This window comes from Coregonus lavaretus, assembly GCF_964263955.1.
Source record: "Coregonus lavaretus genome assembly, contig: HAP1_SCAFFOLD_7871, whole genome shotgun sequence".
Lineage (NCBI taxonomy): Eukaryota > Metazoa > Chordata > Actinopteri > Salmoniformes > Salmonidae > Coregonus > Coregonus lavaretus.
Window position 1 is genome coordinate 3,602 of NW_028161650.1, and position 17,653 is coordinate 21,254.

Genomic DNA, 17,653 nt, shown 5'->3' on the forward strand with positions numbered 1-17,653 from the left:
ACACACAGACACACACACACATACACACACATACACACACATAGACACACACAAACCCTTAGTTCTCCTGTGGATGTGTAACGTGGCTCTGACCAGCTGAGCACAGTGATCTCATTCAGGGGTGCTTTTTGTTTGTTTTGAGGCACAGTGAAGGTTTACATTACACACACTCACAACACACACACTGTTACACACACACTGTTACACATACACATACACACACTGTTACACATGAACACACTTCCCAGGAAAGTAATTGTACTAGAATAATGTGCCCAGTTGACTATTCATGCTCATGGATCACTCAAAGAGGGATCAATCACTCATTCAGTCCCAAACAGTCCTGTTGGCTTCCATACAGCCTCATAGAGAGAGAGCCATTGTCCTGCTGTAGCTCTGGGCCTACGGCCTTGGTTCTACAGTCTGCCACAGACAGAGCTATGGGGCTCCTCTCCTCTCCTCTCCTCTCCTCTCCTCTCCTCTCCTCTCCTCTCCTCTCCTCTCCTCTCCTCTCCTCTCCTCTCCTCTCCTCTCCTCTCCTCTCCTCTCCTCTCCTATCCTCTCCTATCCTATCCTATCCTATCCTATCCTGTCCTCCCCCTCCCCTCCTCTTCTCTCCACTCTTCACCTCTTCTCTCCCCTCCTCTCCGCACCTTTCCTCTACTGTACAGTATGTTATGTAAATATGACAGTAAACACACTCTATAATCCCCTTCCAAAATAGCAGCCCTAGCAGTTATGCAACCACATGCTGTATTCATTGGTTAACCAATCAGAAGAGCTTCTGAAAAACACCAAAAACATTTTGTGTGGTTGCACAGATACAGATTAAGCCTTTTCTCCTGGCCGTAAAAGCATTTCTAAATGGAGAATCTTCTCAGATTTAGGCTTAATCTGGGTCCTATTGAAGTCGCTCAAAACCCCTTGGTGGTTGAGATGAAGAAGTATTAGTCAGTGATGTCATCAACCAGACTAGGAAGAATTGTTGAAGAAGGATGTTGAGATTTCTGACATCACTGACTAATCCTGTAGATGGTTCTGACCCTGTTCTGTTGTGTTCTGTTGTTTCCATGGCAACTCAGGTTCTCATGGCGACGGAACGGGAAGTTCTTCAACGTGGGGAAGGATCCACGGGTGACGATGCGGAAGCGCTCGGGAACTCTGGAGATTGGCTTCCGGAGCGGAGGGAGGCCAGAGGACTATGAGGGAGAATACCAGTGTTTCGCTTCTAACGACTTTGGAACGGCGCTGACCAGCAAGATCCTACTGCGAGTGTCGAGTGAGGAGTCTGTTAATACACATCCACGCACACACGCACACACACAAGCACACACTCACACACACACACACACACACACACACCCTCTGACACTAGAAATCTGTAGACTGTGAATATGACTTGTAATAAGTATCTAATGCACAGGAGGTTGGTGGCACCTTAATTGGGGAGGACAGGGCTTGTGGTAATGACTGAAGTGGAATCAGTGGAATGGTATCAAATATATCGAACACATGGTTCCCAGGTGTTCGATGCCATTCCATTTGCTCCGTTCTGGCCATTATTATGAGCCGTTCTCCCCTCAGCAGTCTCCTGTGATCTCATGTCATCTAAATATCTCTCTCCATCTGTTGCTACCTCTGTCAGAGTCCCCTCTGTGGCCTAAGGAGGTGTTGGAGCCAGTGGTAGTGGGTGAGGGTTCTTCCCTAGTCTTGGCCTGTAACCCTCCTCCAGGCCTGCCTCCTCCACACACCTTCTGGATGAACAGCGGTGAGTCTAGCTCTCTCTCTGTATGTTTGTATGTTTGTCTGTCCCCCTCTCCCTCTGTGTCCTTCTGTCCCTCTTTATCCCAGTCGTTTGTCCTCATAGGTGACCTCTCAGCTCTTCTGTCACTTTCTCTTTTATGCTATCGCTTTCTTTTGTTCTGACGTGGGGATGCTGCTTTCCTTCGATACCCCGGAGCTGGGGGAGGTCAAGGAGGTGGGAAAGAAGGCCATGTACAGAATATGTGTAAAGGTGTCCCATGCCTCTTCCCTGGAAGGGGTAAAATCGACGAGGTGGGCGGGTGTGCTTGGTCCAGGTGCCTCCCCAAAAGGCTGTTGGCGATCATTATACAAACTGCCTATTGATAAGAGGACAGCTGACCTCCAATGGAGGATAATACATGGAGCCATAGCCACCAACATGTATCTGGTACACCTGGATCCTACTGTTGGGGAGGGGTGTCCATTCTGTGCTGAGTCTGAAACTCTGGCACATCTGTTTTTACAGTGTCCCAGGTTGGTCGGGATGATTGACCTGATCACTAATTGGTTCTCAATGTTGGGAGAGGTTTTCTCTTCCCAACTGTATATATTTGGGCCAAAGTACAGGTTTAGTCAGAAAGATGTAGTTGTGTTGCTTAATTTTGTGTTAGGGGCAGCAAAATTGGCGATATGGAAGACCCGAAAGAACAGTATTCGGGGACAGGGGTCTGTGGATGTGGTGGGAATGCTGGAGGGAATGTTGGCAGCGAGACTAAGGTTTGAGTTTGCCTATTATAAACTTGTCAACAATATTGATCTGTTTATGAGTATATGGGGTATTCAGAGGCTGTTGTGTTCAGTTACTGTGGAGGAGGAATTGGAGTTGTGTTTTTAATTGATGTGTAAATGCAGTTTTGTATGAGTATTTATTGTGTGGTGGGCTCCCAGACCCAATAAAGATTATTTAAAACTCTCTCTCTCTCTCTCTCTCTCTCTCTCTCTCTCTCTCTCTCTCTCACTCTCACTCTCACTCTCACTCTCACTCTCACTCTCACTCTCACTCTCACTCTCACTCTCTCTCTCTCTCACTCTCTCTCTCTTGCTCTCTCTCGCTTTCTCATTCGTTCACTCTCTCTCCCTCCTTACTATCGCTCTGTCCTCTTCTCTAGTGGTGTGTGTTATTGCTGACCCACTGTAAATCTCTGTGTGTGTGTGTGTCTGTGTGTGAGTGTGTGATTCTCTGACTCTGCTGGGTAAAGAGCTGAGAAAGCAGAACCCAAGAGCAGGCAGAAGCCATTTATAGAGCCCAGACTGAAGTGGTCCTTCACAGCTAATGGTGTCGCTATACTCTCTGGACTGTACTCCACTACTCTCACTTCACTACATCTTTATTAGCCATGCTAATAATAGCCCTGGGGCCGCTATGAACATAATACATACAGTAGATTAGAACATACAGTGATCATAGCATTATGGCACATTGCCCAGTCACAATTACACACCACCACTACATTAGACCACCGGCTGGGTGACCTCGGGCACCGTCAAGACAACCAGATTGGCCCTGTCGCTCGTCTTGGTTACAGAGTGTGTGATCATCTGTCGGGAGCGTCTGTGTGTGTTAGGAGTTAACGTTAACACAGAGCCCCAGAGCGACAAGTCCCAGTGCCACATCATCACAGAGGATGACCACTAGAGCTGAACTAGCTGGCACCATAGATATAGAATCCTAGATAGGATATATTGTCTATGGCTGGCCCCACTGGCTACCACTGTATGTCCAAACACTGCTAGAGAGAACAGACATGGTACTCTATTACACGTTACATACACTCAGCCCAGGGCCAGTCTAGTTAGGAGGTTAAACCAATGAGACCAAATTACAGTGTTTAAAGAGTAACGTCTATTTGATCTTTATCTATCTGGTTGGGACTGACTCTGTTTTTGAGATGTAGGCTACTCAGCTTGGCCAGTTTCGTGAATGCCTCTGAAATTAGATCATGTTATGGTTCATTATGAAGCATACAGTCTAAATGATTTAGTATCTTTCTCACTCACTCACTCTCTCTCCCTTCTTTCTCCCCCATACTTACCTCTCTCTCTCCCTCTCCCTCCTCCCCCCATCCTTACCTCTCCCTCGCTACATCTCTCCCTCCCTCCTTCCTCTCTCTCTACCGCCTCCCTTCTCTTTCTCTCTCTCTCCCTCCCTCCTTCCTCTCTCTACTGCCTCCCTTCTCTTTCTCTCTCTCCCTCCCTCCTTCCTCTCTCTCAACTGCCTCCCTTCTCTTTATCTCTCTCCCTCCCTCCTTCCTCTCTCTCCACCGCCTCCCATCTCTTTCTCTCTCCTTTCCTTCCTTCCCTCCCTCCCTCCCTCCTTCTCCCTTCCTCCTTCTCTCTCCCTCCTTCTCTCCCTCCACAGCCATGATGTCTATAACCCAGGACAGGCGTGTGTCCATGGGTCTGAATGGAGATCTGTATTTCGCTAACGTTCTGGCTAAAGACTCACACACAGACTACAGCTGCAACGCCCGCTTCCTCTTCACACATACCATCCAGCAGAAGAACCCCTTCACACTCAAAGTGCAGACCAGTAAGTAGGCTACACACACACACACACGTATCCCTACACCAACCAAAAGTATTTGAATGTAGCCGTGTTCTATTGTTGTGTGTGAATAGGATCATCTATTGTATGGTCAACCAGTGTGCCTCACATGAAATATGAAATATGAGATGTCTCCCTCTAGAGGTGGCCTGAGGCCATGACATGTACAGTATGTTATTTTACCAGGACATTCTCCTTTGTTCCTCAGTGTGTGTTGTGCCTGTGTTCTCTCCTACGGCTCTGCCACAATTGTTCCTGACAGAGGATTTCTCCACAGTGCCCATCTGTCTGTAAGAAGTTGACATTTCTCTTTTTCTGACGCAGGGGAGAAAGCTGCTCAGTGCTCATCCATTCTTACAGCTCTCTTGGAACTGGAAATCAGCCCCTAATGTCATTTTTTTTGTTGATGCATTAATTTACATTTTGTGCATGTGAGTGTGTATGTACAGGAGTGTCTCTGTGCGTGTGTGTTCTGCATGCTGTCAGCCCTGTGTGTGTGTGTGGTGTGTGTTTTTTCAGAGGAGCCGTATAACGACACTTCCTCTGTCAACTCCACTGACCCATATGGCGGTGAGTCCAGTCCAGACACACACTCTTCCTGTTACCCCCTACTCTTCACCCATAGCAGTACCCGGTCATCATCCTAATACAGCTAGCCATGTAGCCTAGCCTGCTAATACTAACCAGTCAGTGCAATGGATCTGTTAACAACACAGCTAGCTAACACAGCTAGCATCATAGTCTAGCCTGCTAATCTGTCCACTCAATGGATTTTCTTTCAATACTGTTAACATTATTTCCAGACTGATATTGTCCTTCAATAGCAAGCACCTTAACCTTAACCATGGCCTGCTAACCAGCCAGCTCAGCCTTACTAAACTGAATTTAATTCAAGTGTTGCGTGTTTTATTTACACACCCTTCTGTTTTCAATGAGACTCACCCCTCTCACAGGCAAAATATAACACTGGGTTGATTGCCCATAAGGTCCTTTATCCTTGCATATCCTTGTCTCTCACAAGCTGACTCATTGCATATGCAGTAACTCAGCAGCTGACAATAGGCCAATTGAGGTTGTCCCTTAACTCAACCAATGTCAAGCATGCCCTTAGAGCCTCTCCAAACTAAGTTAGATGTGACAGTAGAGCTTTGTGGAATCTCCCTGGGTACTGTAGCAGTCCAAGAGGGGGTTAGAAAGGTCTCCTCTTCCTAAAATACATCTCTCCTTGGTCTCTCCCCCCCTCGCCCTCCCCCACAACACACACACACACACACACACACACACACACACACACACACACACACACACACACACACACACACACACACACACACACACACACACACACACACACACACTCCACCCCTGTATCTAATTAATTGCCCATCACTTAGAGGAATGGACAGAGTAAAGCTTCTCCTCTCCTACTGCTTATCATAAAGCCCTTAACCCAAGCCCATTTCACAGTCAGCCCATAGCCAGAGGGGGAACCAGTGGTCAATGTTATTACTACCCTGGCCTTGGGGAGTAGGCCTGGGAGTGATGGTATGTGTACCTTTGTGAGGGGACTGTCATAGGAACAGAATGGGGACTGCCCCCAACTAACCCCCTATGTGAAGGTCGTGTGGCGGAGGTATAAAAGATAGGCTGAGTAAACAGGGATGATCCTAAATCATGCATACAATCATGCATACAAATAAAAGCATTTGTATTGATGATATGTTCATTCATTGTTATAAGCATGTAGTCACATGCGTGTTCACACACGGAGAGAGAGCATAGGAGAGGGATAGAGCTGCACCACCTGTCATAATGAGTATCTCTTACACACACACACACACACACACACACACACACACACACACACACACACACACACACACACACACACACACACACACACATACACAAACACACACACACACACACACACACACACACACACACACACACACACACACACACACACACACACACACACACACACACACACACACACACACACACACACACACACACACAGAGTGTTAGTAAGGTTGTCCTGTGACTGAGACAGCCATGGCATATGGTTTACATCATTTTCATGCTCATCAAACCATTCAGTGACCACTCATGCCATGTGAATGGGGGCATTGTCATCCTATGGGTGCATAACCATGGTAGCCAAAATAATGGCCAAACTAATGGCCTGTCTGGCATTTTTATACATGACCTTAAGCATGATGGGATGTTGATTGTTTAATTAACTCAGGAACCACACCTGTGTGGAAGCACCTGCTTTCAATATACTTTGTACCCCTCATTTCCTCATGTGTTTCCATTATTCTGGCAGTTACCCGTATGTCCTGTGCCAGTTGTCTGTACTAATCCCTGAGATCCTCTCTCTCCAAGTGTCACTAACAACACTGCCACGCTCTCTGTTTGCAGGGCACTGGAGATGCTAACCGTTAACACATTATTTAATCCCATAGGCCTACAGATCAGATCTGCATCACAGAAGAAGCTAACGCTAATTGTGGCTGGTTTATTATAGCGCCATTACTTTTGAGGCTAGTTCTGTTTAATGTGGGTTAACCTTCTAACTCGACCTAATGTCTTTAAAGTTTGGTAACACTCACTTTTGCCATATATGTCTTACTGTCTGATGAAATGCTGTATTCATTTATATGTGTATTATTTAGAATTTTGAGGTAAAGGGTAAGTACTGTGTTATGAAATGTATCATTAGTTGAAATTATGTTGATTTTGGTGAATTATCCCGTCAATAGCACACACTTTTCTGTCCTTAAAATGCAACAAACAAATAAGCAGCTCACAGCCACGAGTGTTGCCACTGATCTATGTCTAAACTTCCTTCATGACGCAACACAACATTTCTGATACATTATCTTTAAGAGGATAAATCCTTTAATGCCGAACCCTGAACCCGACAGAGCGCATAAGGTTCTGGAAAGGATCCAAACGTTGGCAGGGGGAAACATTAGTGATTTAACATCACCCTGCAGTGGTGTTGTTACATGAAGCATGTCACTGAAATATCTGAACTCAGCGACCCGAAAATATGCTCTTTAAATTAGATCAAATGATTTCCTTAGAAGAAGAAAGAAAATAAAAGAAAAAACAGTATGTTTTCTGTTTCATCAGGCTTGTCACTCTGTTTTATTAACAGTTTCTGGTCTCTTTTCTCTGGCGGACTGAAAGTTGGAGATCAACGTAGTTGTTTTTCTTTGTTCTCTGGTTTAAATGGCACGCCAGGGGGGTTGACAGACAAAGGAACAGCTAACAGGTTGATCTGGCTGCGGAACAAACAGGAAAACAAGCCAAAGCTACATGGGGCGACATGAAGAGAAGGATGAGGACATTCTATGGATGTAGATTAACCATTTATTCCATTTGCTTGGCAGAGACGCTGACATAGAAGCATGAAAATAATCTACCGATTAGTTTTCCTCTGTCTCTTACCCTTATAAGGAGCTTGTACACTTATGGTGTCGGAAGTGAGTTTTGGATTAAACATAAACTCCAATGATTATGTTTGATTAGAATTTGGATGAAGGTGAATGTGTTGAATATTTAGTGTGGGTGTGATCATGGTTGTGTGTGTATTAACCCCTTCCTCTCCTGTCCCAAGGTCGTAAGGTAGCAGAGACCACCCCTACCTTCCTCTCCCCCACGGGGACTGACAGCTCAAGGATGATGGTGCTGAGAGGACAAAAGCTACAGCTGGAGTGTATCGCTGCCGGAGTGTGAGTGGCTGAAATACACACGCCCTCGCACGCAGACGCACACACACACACATACACACACACACACACACATACACGCACACATACTGTATCTTTTCTCAGGAAAAATAACACCCAATCTCACTCCCCCCTTTACCTTTTCCCCCTCACCCACTCTCTCCCTATCCCCCTCTCAGTCCCACCCCCATTATAAAGTGGTTTAAGAAGGGAGGAGACCTGAACCAGAAGGTGAAGCTAGACAACTACAATAAGACTCTGCGTATTGACAGTGTGTCAGAGGAGGATGCAGGGGAGTACATGTGCATGGCCAACAATCAGATAGGAAGCATCCGACACTCCATCTACGTCCAGGTTAAAGGTATACACGGAGGGGGTGTTTTGTGTGTGCGCGTGTGTTCGTGCGCGTGCGCGCGTGTGTGTGTGTTGATATTTGGGGTTGACCATCTCGACCAATGGCATCTCTTGTACCCAACAGCGGCTCCCTATTGGCTGGACAAGCCGTCCAATCTGGTGTTAGCGCCGGATGAGAACGGTCGTCTGGTGTGTCGGGCCAATGGGAACCCCAAACCACTCATCCAGTGGCTGGTCAACGGAGAGCCTATGGAGAGCGATAGTGAGTCGTTCATCACCCTGCTGTGTTCTAATGGACATAGAGTACCATCATTATAAACCAACTCAAATCAGCATGTCTATTGCCAACCAGTTTTCACTATTTACATTTATCTCCCTCATCTCTTTCTCTTCTATCTTCTCTCTTCTCTCCCCCTTTCTCTCCCTCTGCCCTCTACCTCTCTCCCCCTCTCCCAGGCTCCCTGCCCAACCCCAGCAGATCGGTGGTAGGTGACACCATCATCTTCCGCTCGGTTCAGATAGGCAGCAGCGCTGTGTACCAATGTAACGCCTCCAATCACCATGGTTACCTGCTGGCCAACGCATTCGTCAGCATACTGGGTAAAGAGAGGGAGTGGTGTTGGTGGTGATGAAGATGATGATGTTGAGTGATTAAGCTATAATTAAATAGGACTAAATATATAAATTCATTCTCTCTCATTCTCTCTGCCCTCCTCTCGCTCTCCCTCTCTCTCCTCTTTCTCTCTCTCTCTCTCTCTCTCTCTCTCTCTCTCTCTCTCTCTCTCTCTCTCTCTCTCTCTCTCTCTCTCTCTCTCTCTCTCTCTCTCTCTCTCTCTCTCTCTCTCTCTCTCTCTCTATAGACATGGCTCCCAGGATGCTTGGTCCTAAGAACCAGCTGATAAAGGTGATAGAGAACAACAGAACCTTCCTGGACTGTCCCTTCTTTGGCTCGCCATTTCCTGAGCTACGTTGGTGAGTTTACTTTATTAGGATCCCCATTAGCTGTCGTGCAACAGCTACTCTTCCTGTGGTCCACACAAAACCCAAACTACATATGCTAGTGAGTATGGAAAGATAGACCCAGATAGAGGATAGACATTACCTTCTGAGGAGATACGATTCAACAGTGCAAAAACTGTCAAAGTTGTGTGGTGTCGTGGAAATTACCACCAGGGACTCAAAGTCAAACTTAAATGACTCATTCTTTATCGTCAGTTAACTGGAGAGGTTCCAACAAACTTAATGCACCATAGTACAGTCGTGGTCAAAAGTGTTGAGAATGACACAAATACTAATTTTCACAAAGTCTGCTGCCTCAGTTTTGATGATGACAATTTGCATATACTCCAGAATGTCATGAAGAGTGATCAGATGAATTGCAATTAATTGCAAAGTCCCTCTTTGCCATGAAATTGAACTAAATCTCCCAAAAACATTTCCACTACATTTCAGCCCTGCCACAAAAGGACAAGCTGCCATCATGACAGTGATTATCTCATTAACACAGGTGAGAGTGTTGACGAGGACAAGGCTGGAGATCACTCTGTCATGCTGATTGAGTTAGAATAACAGACTGGAAGCTTTAAAAGGAGAGTGATGCTTGAAATCATTGTTCTTCCTCTGTTAACCATGGTTACCTGCAAGGAAACACGTGCCGTCATCATTGCTTTGCACAAAAAGGGCTTCACAGGCAAGGATATTGCTGCTAGTAAGATTGCACCTAAATCAACCATTTATCGGATCAAGGAGAGAGGTTCAATTGTTGTGAAGAAGGTGTCAGGGCGCCCAAGAAAGTCCAGCAAGCGCCAGGACCGTCTCCTAAAGTTGATTCAGCTGCGGGATCGGGGCACCACCAGTGCAGAGCTTGCTCAGGAATGGCAGCAGGCAGGTGTGAGTGCATCTGCACGCACAGTGAGATGAAGACTTTTGGAGGATGGCCTGGTGTCAAGAAGGGCAGCAAAGAAGCCACTTCTCTCCAGGAAAAACATCAGGGGCAGACTGATATTCTGCAAAAGGTACAGGGATTGGACTGCTGAGGACTGGGGTAAAGTCATTTTCTCTGATGAATCCCCTTTCCGATTGTTTGGGGCATCCGGAAAACATCTTGTCCTTAGAAGACAAGGTGAGCGTTACCATCAGTCCTGTGTCATGCCAACAGTAAAGCATCCTGAGACCATTCATGTGTGGGGTTGCTTCTCAGCCAAGGGAGTGGGCTCACTCACAATCTTGCCTAAGAACACAGCCATGAATAAAGTATGTTACTAACACATCCTCCGAGAGCAACTTCTCCCAACCATCCAAGAACAGTTTGGTGATGACCAATGCATGATGGAGCACCTTGCCATAAGGCAAAAGTGATAACTAAGTGGCTTGGGGAACAAAACATCAACATTTTGGGTCCATGGCCAGGAAACTCCCCAGACCTTAATCCCATTGAGAACTTGTGGTCGATCCTCAAGAGGCGGGTGGACAAACAAAAACCCACAAATTCTGACAAACTCCAAGCATTGATTATGCAAGAATGGGCTGCCATCAGTCAGGATGTGGCCAAGAAGTTGATTAACAGCATGCCAGAGCGGATTGCAGAGGTCTTGAAAAAGAAGGGTCAACACTGCAAATATTGACTCTTTGCATAAACTTAATGTAATTGTCAATAAAAGCCTTTGACACTTATGGAATGCTTGTAATTATACTTTAGTATACCATTGTAACATCTGACAAAAATATCTCATAACACTGAAGCAGCGAACTTTGTGAAGACCAATACGTGTGTCATTCTCAAAACTTTTGACCACGACTGTACACGTCGGTCGGGAGCTCCGCCGGGACAATCCCATTAGTTATCTTATATACTGCTTACACAGACAAGTTATAATTGCATGATTTACATTATTCATTATTCATTATTAATTCATCATTAATGTTTGGTTCCTGCATGTGACTGACCAATACCTCACGAGGTTTCTTCTCTCCAAGCTGAGACCTTGAAACTGAGATATATCCCTTTCGGTTCTAAAAGCAATGTTCTGGACATACTGTGAAATTGCTTATACTGATAGTGAGGATTCCTCCCAGGCACGATTAATCAGTCACTTGCATGAACCCAGTCGAATTGGTTATTAGAAAAGCACAAACATAAAATGTTCCTTCACAGTGGCTACGTGTGGGGATGTGCATGTGTGTGTGTGTGTGTGTCTTACCCTGAGTATTTTCCCCTCTGTGTGTGTGTGTGTAGGTTTAAGAATGGTCAGGGCAGTGGTCTGGACGGTGGTCAATACCGGGTCTACATCAATGGGAGCCTAGAGATCAAGCGTGCGCGGGCTGAGGACCAGGGGACATACACCTGTGTGGCCAGCAACATCCTGGGCAAGGAGGAGAACCAGGTCCGCCTCGAGGTCAAAGGTTAGAGCGCAACCAATCACATCACAGCACCACTTCATCCTTCTGTTTTTCTGTTTCCTTCTCAGTACCAAATAGCCCCTGTGTTGATGCCGAACAGTTCCTAGTGCCTTATCAACCTATGGTGTTTTGGATTGGATCATCCATCCTTTCTGAACACTTTTATCACAGCTAACACCTCTCCTTTCTCAGAGCAGACGACATTACTTAGAGATTCACATTAGACATTCATATTCTGTAGTCTGTTTATTATTCTCATTCATCCCATTTCAAAAGAAAGTGGCCTTAATGTCATCCCATATCATGAGAAAAACTACTCTTAATCTAATTGGTTGAGCTCCAGCTGTTCAGGAATTCCATGTAAGGCATTTGGCTTCCCTATCTCTCCCCCTAAATTTTCCGGATATGCATGCGTGTGTGTCCTGTGTGTCTGTCCTGTGTGTGTGTGTCCTGTGTGTATCCTGTGTGTGTGGTGTTCACGGTTCGTTTCAGAGCCAACCCGTATCGTCAGGGCTCCAGAGCACCAGTCGGCAATCAGAGGCACCATGGCTCGTTTTGACTGCCGGGTCAAATCAGACCTCACCCTGCCCATCACTGTTACCTGGCTGAAGGATGACAAGCCCCTCTCTCTGGGATGGAGGTGAAAGACTCCCCAAAACACAAACAACTCAACAACAGTTTTCTCTACCATCAGCCTTTAAAGGCTCGAACTGTAACTTGATTGATTCCTGTGTCCATGGGATGAAATGCACAAGCAATCCATGCAACAAAAACACACAAAAACAATGGTGTTGAAAGGGCATAGCGATAGTTAAAGTGTAATAACATGTAATAGTGATGTTCTGTAGTGTCACGTTATAGTGATAACATGTTTCCTCCCATGGCTGGTCTGTAGGTTGAAGAAGGATGAGGATTCCCTGTCCATCCCTAATGTCCACGAGCAGGATGAGGGAACATACACCTGTACTGTTAAAACAGAGATCGACCAAGACACTGCCTCAGCACGCCTTACTGTGTTAGGTACACACGTACACGCACACACACACACGCACGCACGCACGCACGCACGCAAGCACACACACACACACACAAACACTACACACACACACACACACTACACAAACCCAGCAGGTAGGATATGTAGGTGGCAGGTAGCCTAGCGGTTAGAGCGTTGGGCAACCAAAAGGTTCCTAGTTTGAATCCCAAGAAAATCTGTCGGTCTGCCCTTGAGCAAGGCATTTACATTTTTGTCATTTAGCAGACACTCTTATCCAGAGAGACTTACAGGAACAATTAGGGTTAAGTGCCTTGCTCAAGGGCACATCAACAGATTCTTCACCTAGTCGGCTCTGGGATTCAAACCAGTGACCTTTCGGTAACGCTCTTACCGCTAGGCTACCTGCCGCCCTAGTAGTCATTATGTACAACATTTTTGTAATTTAGTAGACTCTCTTAGCACTTAACCCTAATTGCTCCAGGTTCGCTGTCAATAATGGCTGATCCCTGGCCATGACCCCACTCTTTGAGAGTGTCTCAGGGGGAGTTGGGATATGCAAAGAAACATTTCAATTTCACACCTCACACTCGTACAGGTTACCCATTTGTACATTCAGTGAAACAGGACAAATATAAGCACCCCCTATTTGACCTTTGAACCCAGCTACACAAACTGTCAAAGTCTTCAACATGGATGTGAAAATATTATACTTTCATTGTACAAATCATCATCTCATCAACCCTCATCTTCTTAACATTGTTGTGAGCCCTCATAGATAACTCTTCTTGATGTTTTTAAAGATTGAATGAATGTGCCTTGAAATTGTTGCATGTTTGACTGTCACTGTATTTACTATCACTATTGACTACTATCAGACTTCTGTTACTAATAGTTGTGTATGTAGACCGTGGTGAATCGTACTGCATAGTTTCCTGGTTGTTTAGTTGTACTGCTCCAGAGTTAAGGTTCCCCTAGGTACAGATCTAGGATCAGCTTTCCCTCTCCCAATCCTAACCTTAACCATTAGTGTGGAAAATGCTAAACTGACCCAAGATCAGTGTCTAGGGGCAACGTCACCCTGCACCAGTTGTAGTACTGTAGTGGATGTGGGTTGCTCCACTGTACTAATGCTCTGACTAACCTCTAACCTTTAACCTCTGACCTTCACCCCCCTGCCCCCCTCACAGAGGATGCCTCCCTGTATCCTTCACAGTCTAGTGCCTTGCCTGCAGGTAACATCCGTGGCCTTTTCTACCTCTCTCGCTCTCTCTCTCTCTCTCTCTCTCTCTCTCTCTCTCTCTCTCTCTCTCTCTGTCTCTGTCTCTGTCTCTGTCTCTGTCTCTGTCTCTCTCTCTCTCTCTCTCTCTCTCTCTCTCTCTCTCTCTCTCTCTCTCTCTCGCGCTGTTCTCTGTTTCTGTCTTTCTATATTTTTGTCTTTCTCTCTTTTCACTCTAATAAGAATAAGAATATAATATTATTAATAATAATGGTTAGTTTCGACTAATGCTTCAACATTCCAAAGGAATGAATGCAGTGTGTGAGATATTAGTGTAAATGTGTCTATGGGAGGGATATTTGAGCGTGTGTGCGTGCGCGTGTTCATATCCGTGTGTGTGCTTATCAGTGTGTGTGTGTGTGTATGTGCATGCACGTGCTTGTGTGTGCGTGTAAGTGTGTGTGCACGCACTCATGTTTGTGTGTGTGTCAGTGTGTGTGTGTGTGTGTGTGTGTGTACCACCTAACTCCATGGCCCTCCTTTGTGTAGACCGTCCTGACTCTCCCATTGACCTGGAGGTGTCTGACCCTGCAGCGCGCAGCGTACGACTGACCTGGATACCTGGAGATGACCACAACAGCCCCGTCATACGTAAATACACACACACGAAACTACACAATACATATGTTCAACCGTTCCAGGGCCTGTGTCACACCTCTCTCTCTCTCTTTTTCTCTCTTTCTCTTTCTCTATCCCCCCCCCCCCCCCCTCTCTCTGCAGAGTTCCTGGTTCAGTTTGAGGAGGACCGCTGGGAGCCTGGCCAGTGGCAGAACCTGTCTAGTTACCCCGGAGACCTCAACTCTGTCATCCTGCAGCTCTCTCCCTTCGTCAACTACCAGTTCAGAGTCATCGCTGTCAACTCTGTGGGCAAGAGCCGCCCCAGCAGCCCCTCGCAAAGATACCAGACCAGCGGAGCCTGTGAGTCACTCACCGGGAGGGAGGGAGAGAGAGGATGGGGGTAGGGATGGGGGTATGGAGGTGTTAGGAGGATGTTGGGTCAGACCTTTCTCCAGCCGTCCCTCTCCCTGATGTAATAGCCAGAGAGATCACATTCTCCTCTGTGTCACTGTGTGTTTCAGCTCCTGATACTATCCCTAGTGGCCTGAAAGGCTGGGGCACCAAGAACACAAACATGGAGATCAGCTGGGAGGTGAGAGAGAGAGAGAGAGAGAGAGAGAGAGAGAGAGAGAGAGAGAGAGAGAGAGAGATTTAAATAATCTTTATTGGGTCTGGGAGCCCACCACACAATAAATACTCATACAAAACCGCATTTACACATCAATTAAAAACACAACTCCAATTCCTCCTCCACAGTAACTGAACACAACAGCCTCTGAATACCCCATATACTCATAAACAGATCAATATTGTTGACAAGTTTATAATAGGCAAACTCAAACCTTAGTCTCGCTGCCAACATTCCCTCCAGCATTCCCACCACATCCACAGACCCCTGTCCCCGAATACTGTTCTTTCGGGTCTTCCATATCGCCAATTTTGCTGCCCCTAACACAAAATTAAGCAACACAACTACATCTTTCTGACTAAACCTGTACTTTGGCCCAAATATATACAGTTGAGAAGAGAAAACCTCTCCCAACGTTGAGAACCAATTAGTGATCAGGTCAATCATCCCGACCAACCTGGGACACTGTAAAAACAGATGTGCCAGAGTTTCAGACTCAGCACAGAATGGACACCCCTCCCCAACAGTAGGATCCAGGTGTACCAGATACATGTTGGTGGCTATGGCTCCATGTATTATCCTCCATTGGAGGTCAGCTGTCCTCTTATCAATAGGCAGTTTGTATAATGATCGCCAACAGCCTTTTGGGGAGGCACCTGGACCAAGCACACCCGCCCACCTCGTCGATTTTACCCCTTCCAGGGAAGAGGCATGGGACACCTTTACACATATTCTGTACATGGCCTTCTTTCCCACCTCCTTGAACTCCCCCAGCTCCGGGGTATCGAAGGAAAGCAGCATCCCCACGTCCTCCTCGAATGCCCCCGCCGCAGCACTAACAATCAGTGCAGGGAACACATAATCCAGACCCTCCTTCCACCGATCAGAATTGGAAGTGTCAGTCACATACTGCAGATGAAGTACTGGCAAGGAGTCACAGACCTCAGCGACGACCTTCCTCAGTAGGCGAGACGATCGGATCCCCGCTCTTTCTCCCAGCTCCTCCAACGACCTATTCCTGTTCCACATCAGATGACCCAGCTTAGTACACCCCACGCCTAACAGGCATGAACGTAGGCTAGCTGAACCCAGAACACGGGACTGGATGGCAGTGTTGTGAAAAAGAGGCTCTTCAAAAAGCCACATCCCTGGTGGCGTGCAGGCCTTACGGGACTTGACCAGAACTCTCCAAGCCTGCATAACAGACTCATAAAATGGAGTCAGGCCAGGCAACTCACCCCCCTCCAGCTTTATGAGGAAAAGGTGCTTGTCTAAGCCCAAACAGCCCGCTCTCCTCATCAATGTGTAGGCTGTGTCAACCCAGCTAGAACCGTCACTGTACAACAGTCTCTGGGCTGCTTGAAGCCGGAAAGCCATGATCCTGGAAGAAATGTCCACCAGGCCTTGCCCACCCTCGTGCAGTGGCAGGTACAGGGCTGAAGCTTTAATCCAATGTTGTCCAGACCAGAAGAAATTGACAAGGGTCCTCTGAAGCTCTTGTATCAGACCCTTTGGTGGCTGTAAAATCATTAGTCTGTGCCACAGGGTAGAGGCAGCAAGATTATTAGCTACCAGTACCCTTCCCCTATAAGACAGCTGGGGCAGCACCCATTTCCACCTAGACAATCTGGCACACACTTTCTCCACTACACCCTCCCAGTTCTTTTTCTGAAAGACATCGGAGCCTAGAAAAACCCCCAAAGTCTTCATCCCATCTCTGCCCCACTGAAGCCCCCCTGGTAACCGTGGAGCGGACCCCATCTGAAGCTGGCCTGCCCACAGCGCTTCACTCTTTCCCCAATTGACTCTAGCTGAGGAGGCCCCCTCATACACCTTTAAAGCGTCTGAGAGAACCTTAACATCCTCACCCCCTGTAATAAAAACTGTCACGTCATCTGCATACGCAGACAGTGCTATCGTGGGACCCTTCATTACACCTGGCACAGAGAAACCAGTAAGCTTCGCTCTTAAAAAACAAAGCATTGGTTCAATCGCCAGACTGTATAACTGATGCCCCTTTGGACAGGGATGGGACAACTCAAACCACCCCCCACCTTCACCATACACGAGGCCCCAGCATACAGTAAATTCATCCAAGACAAAAAAACATCCCCAAACCCAAAGGCTTTCATTGTTTTAAACAAGTACTGGTGGTCCACACGATCAAAAGCCTTCTCCTGATCCAAAGAAAGTAAACCCACATTTACATCAGACAGTTTACAAATGTCTAAAACATCTCTTATTAGAAACAAGTGGTCAACAATAGAGCGATCAGGTACACAGTAGGACTGGTCCTTGTGGACCAACAATCCCAGATACTCTTTCAACCTGTTTGAGAGACATTTAGAAA

General features: G+C 46.6%; 1 protein-coding gene across 1 annotated transcript; it reads left to right on the forward strand.

The window, feature by feature from the left end:
• Positions 1 to 1,082: 1,082 nt before the first annotated feature.
• LOC311120288 (neurofascin-like) lies at positions 1,083 to 15,267 on the forward strand (the record flags this gene model as incomplete). Its single annotated transcript, XM_084194916.1, has 15 exons — positions 1,083 to 1,279; positions 1,646 to 1,768; positions 4,163 to 4,333; positions 4,868 to 4,918; positions 7,980 to 8,094; positions 8,271 to 8,452; positions 8,570 to 8,707; positions 8,902 to 9,045; positions 9,306 to 9,417; positions 11,681 to 11,847; positions 12,337 to 12,484; positions 12,740 to 12,864; positions 14,607 to 14,708; positions 14,838 to 15,035; positions 15,197 to 15,267. Coding segments are annotated over 15 exons (2,044 nt in total), but the record flags the coding sequence as incomplete, so codon positions are not given.
• Between the last annotated feature and the right edge of the window lie 2,386 nt (positions 15,268 to 17,653).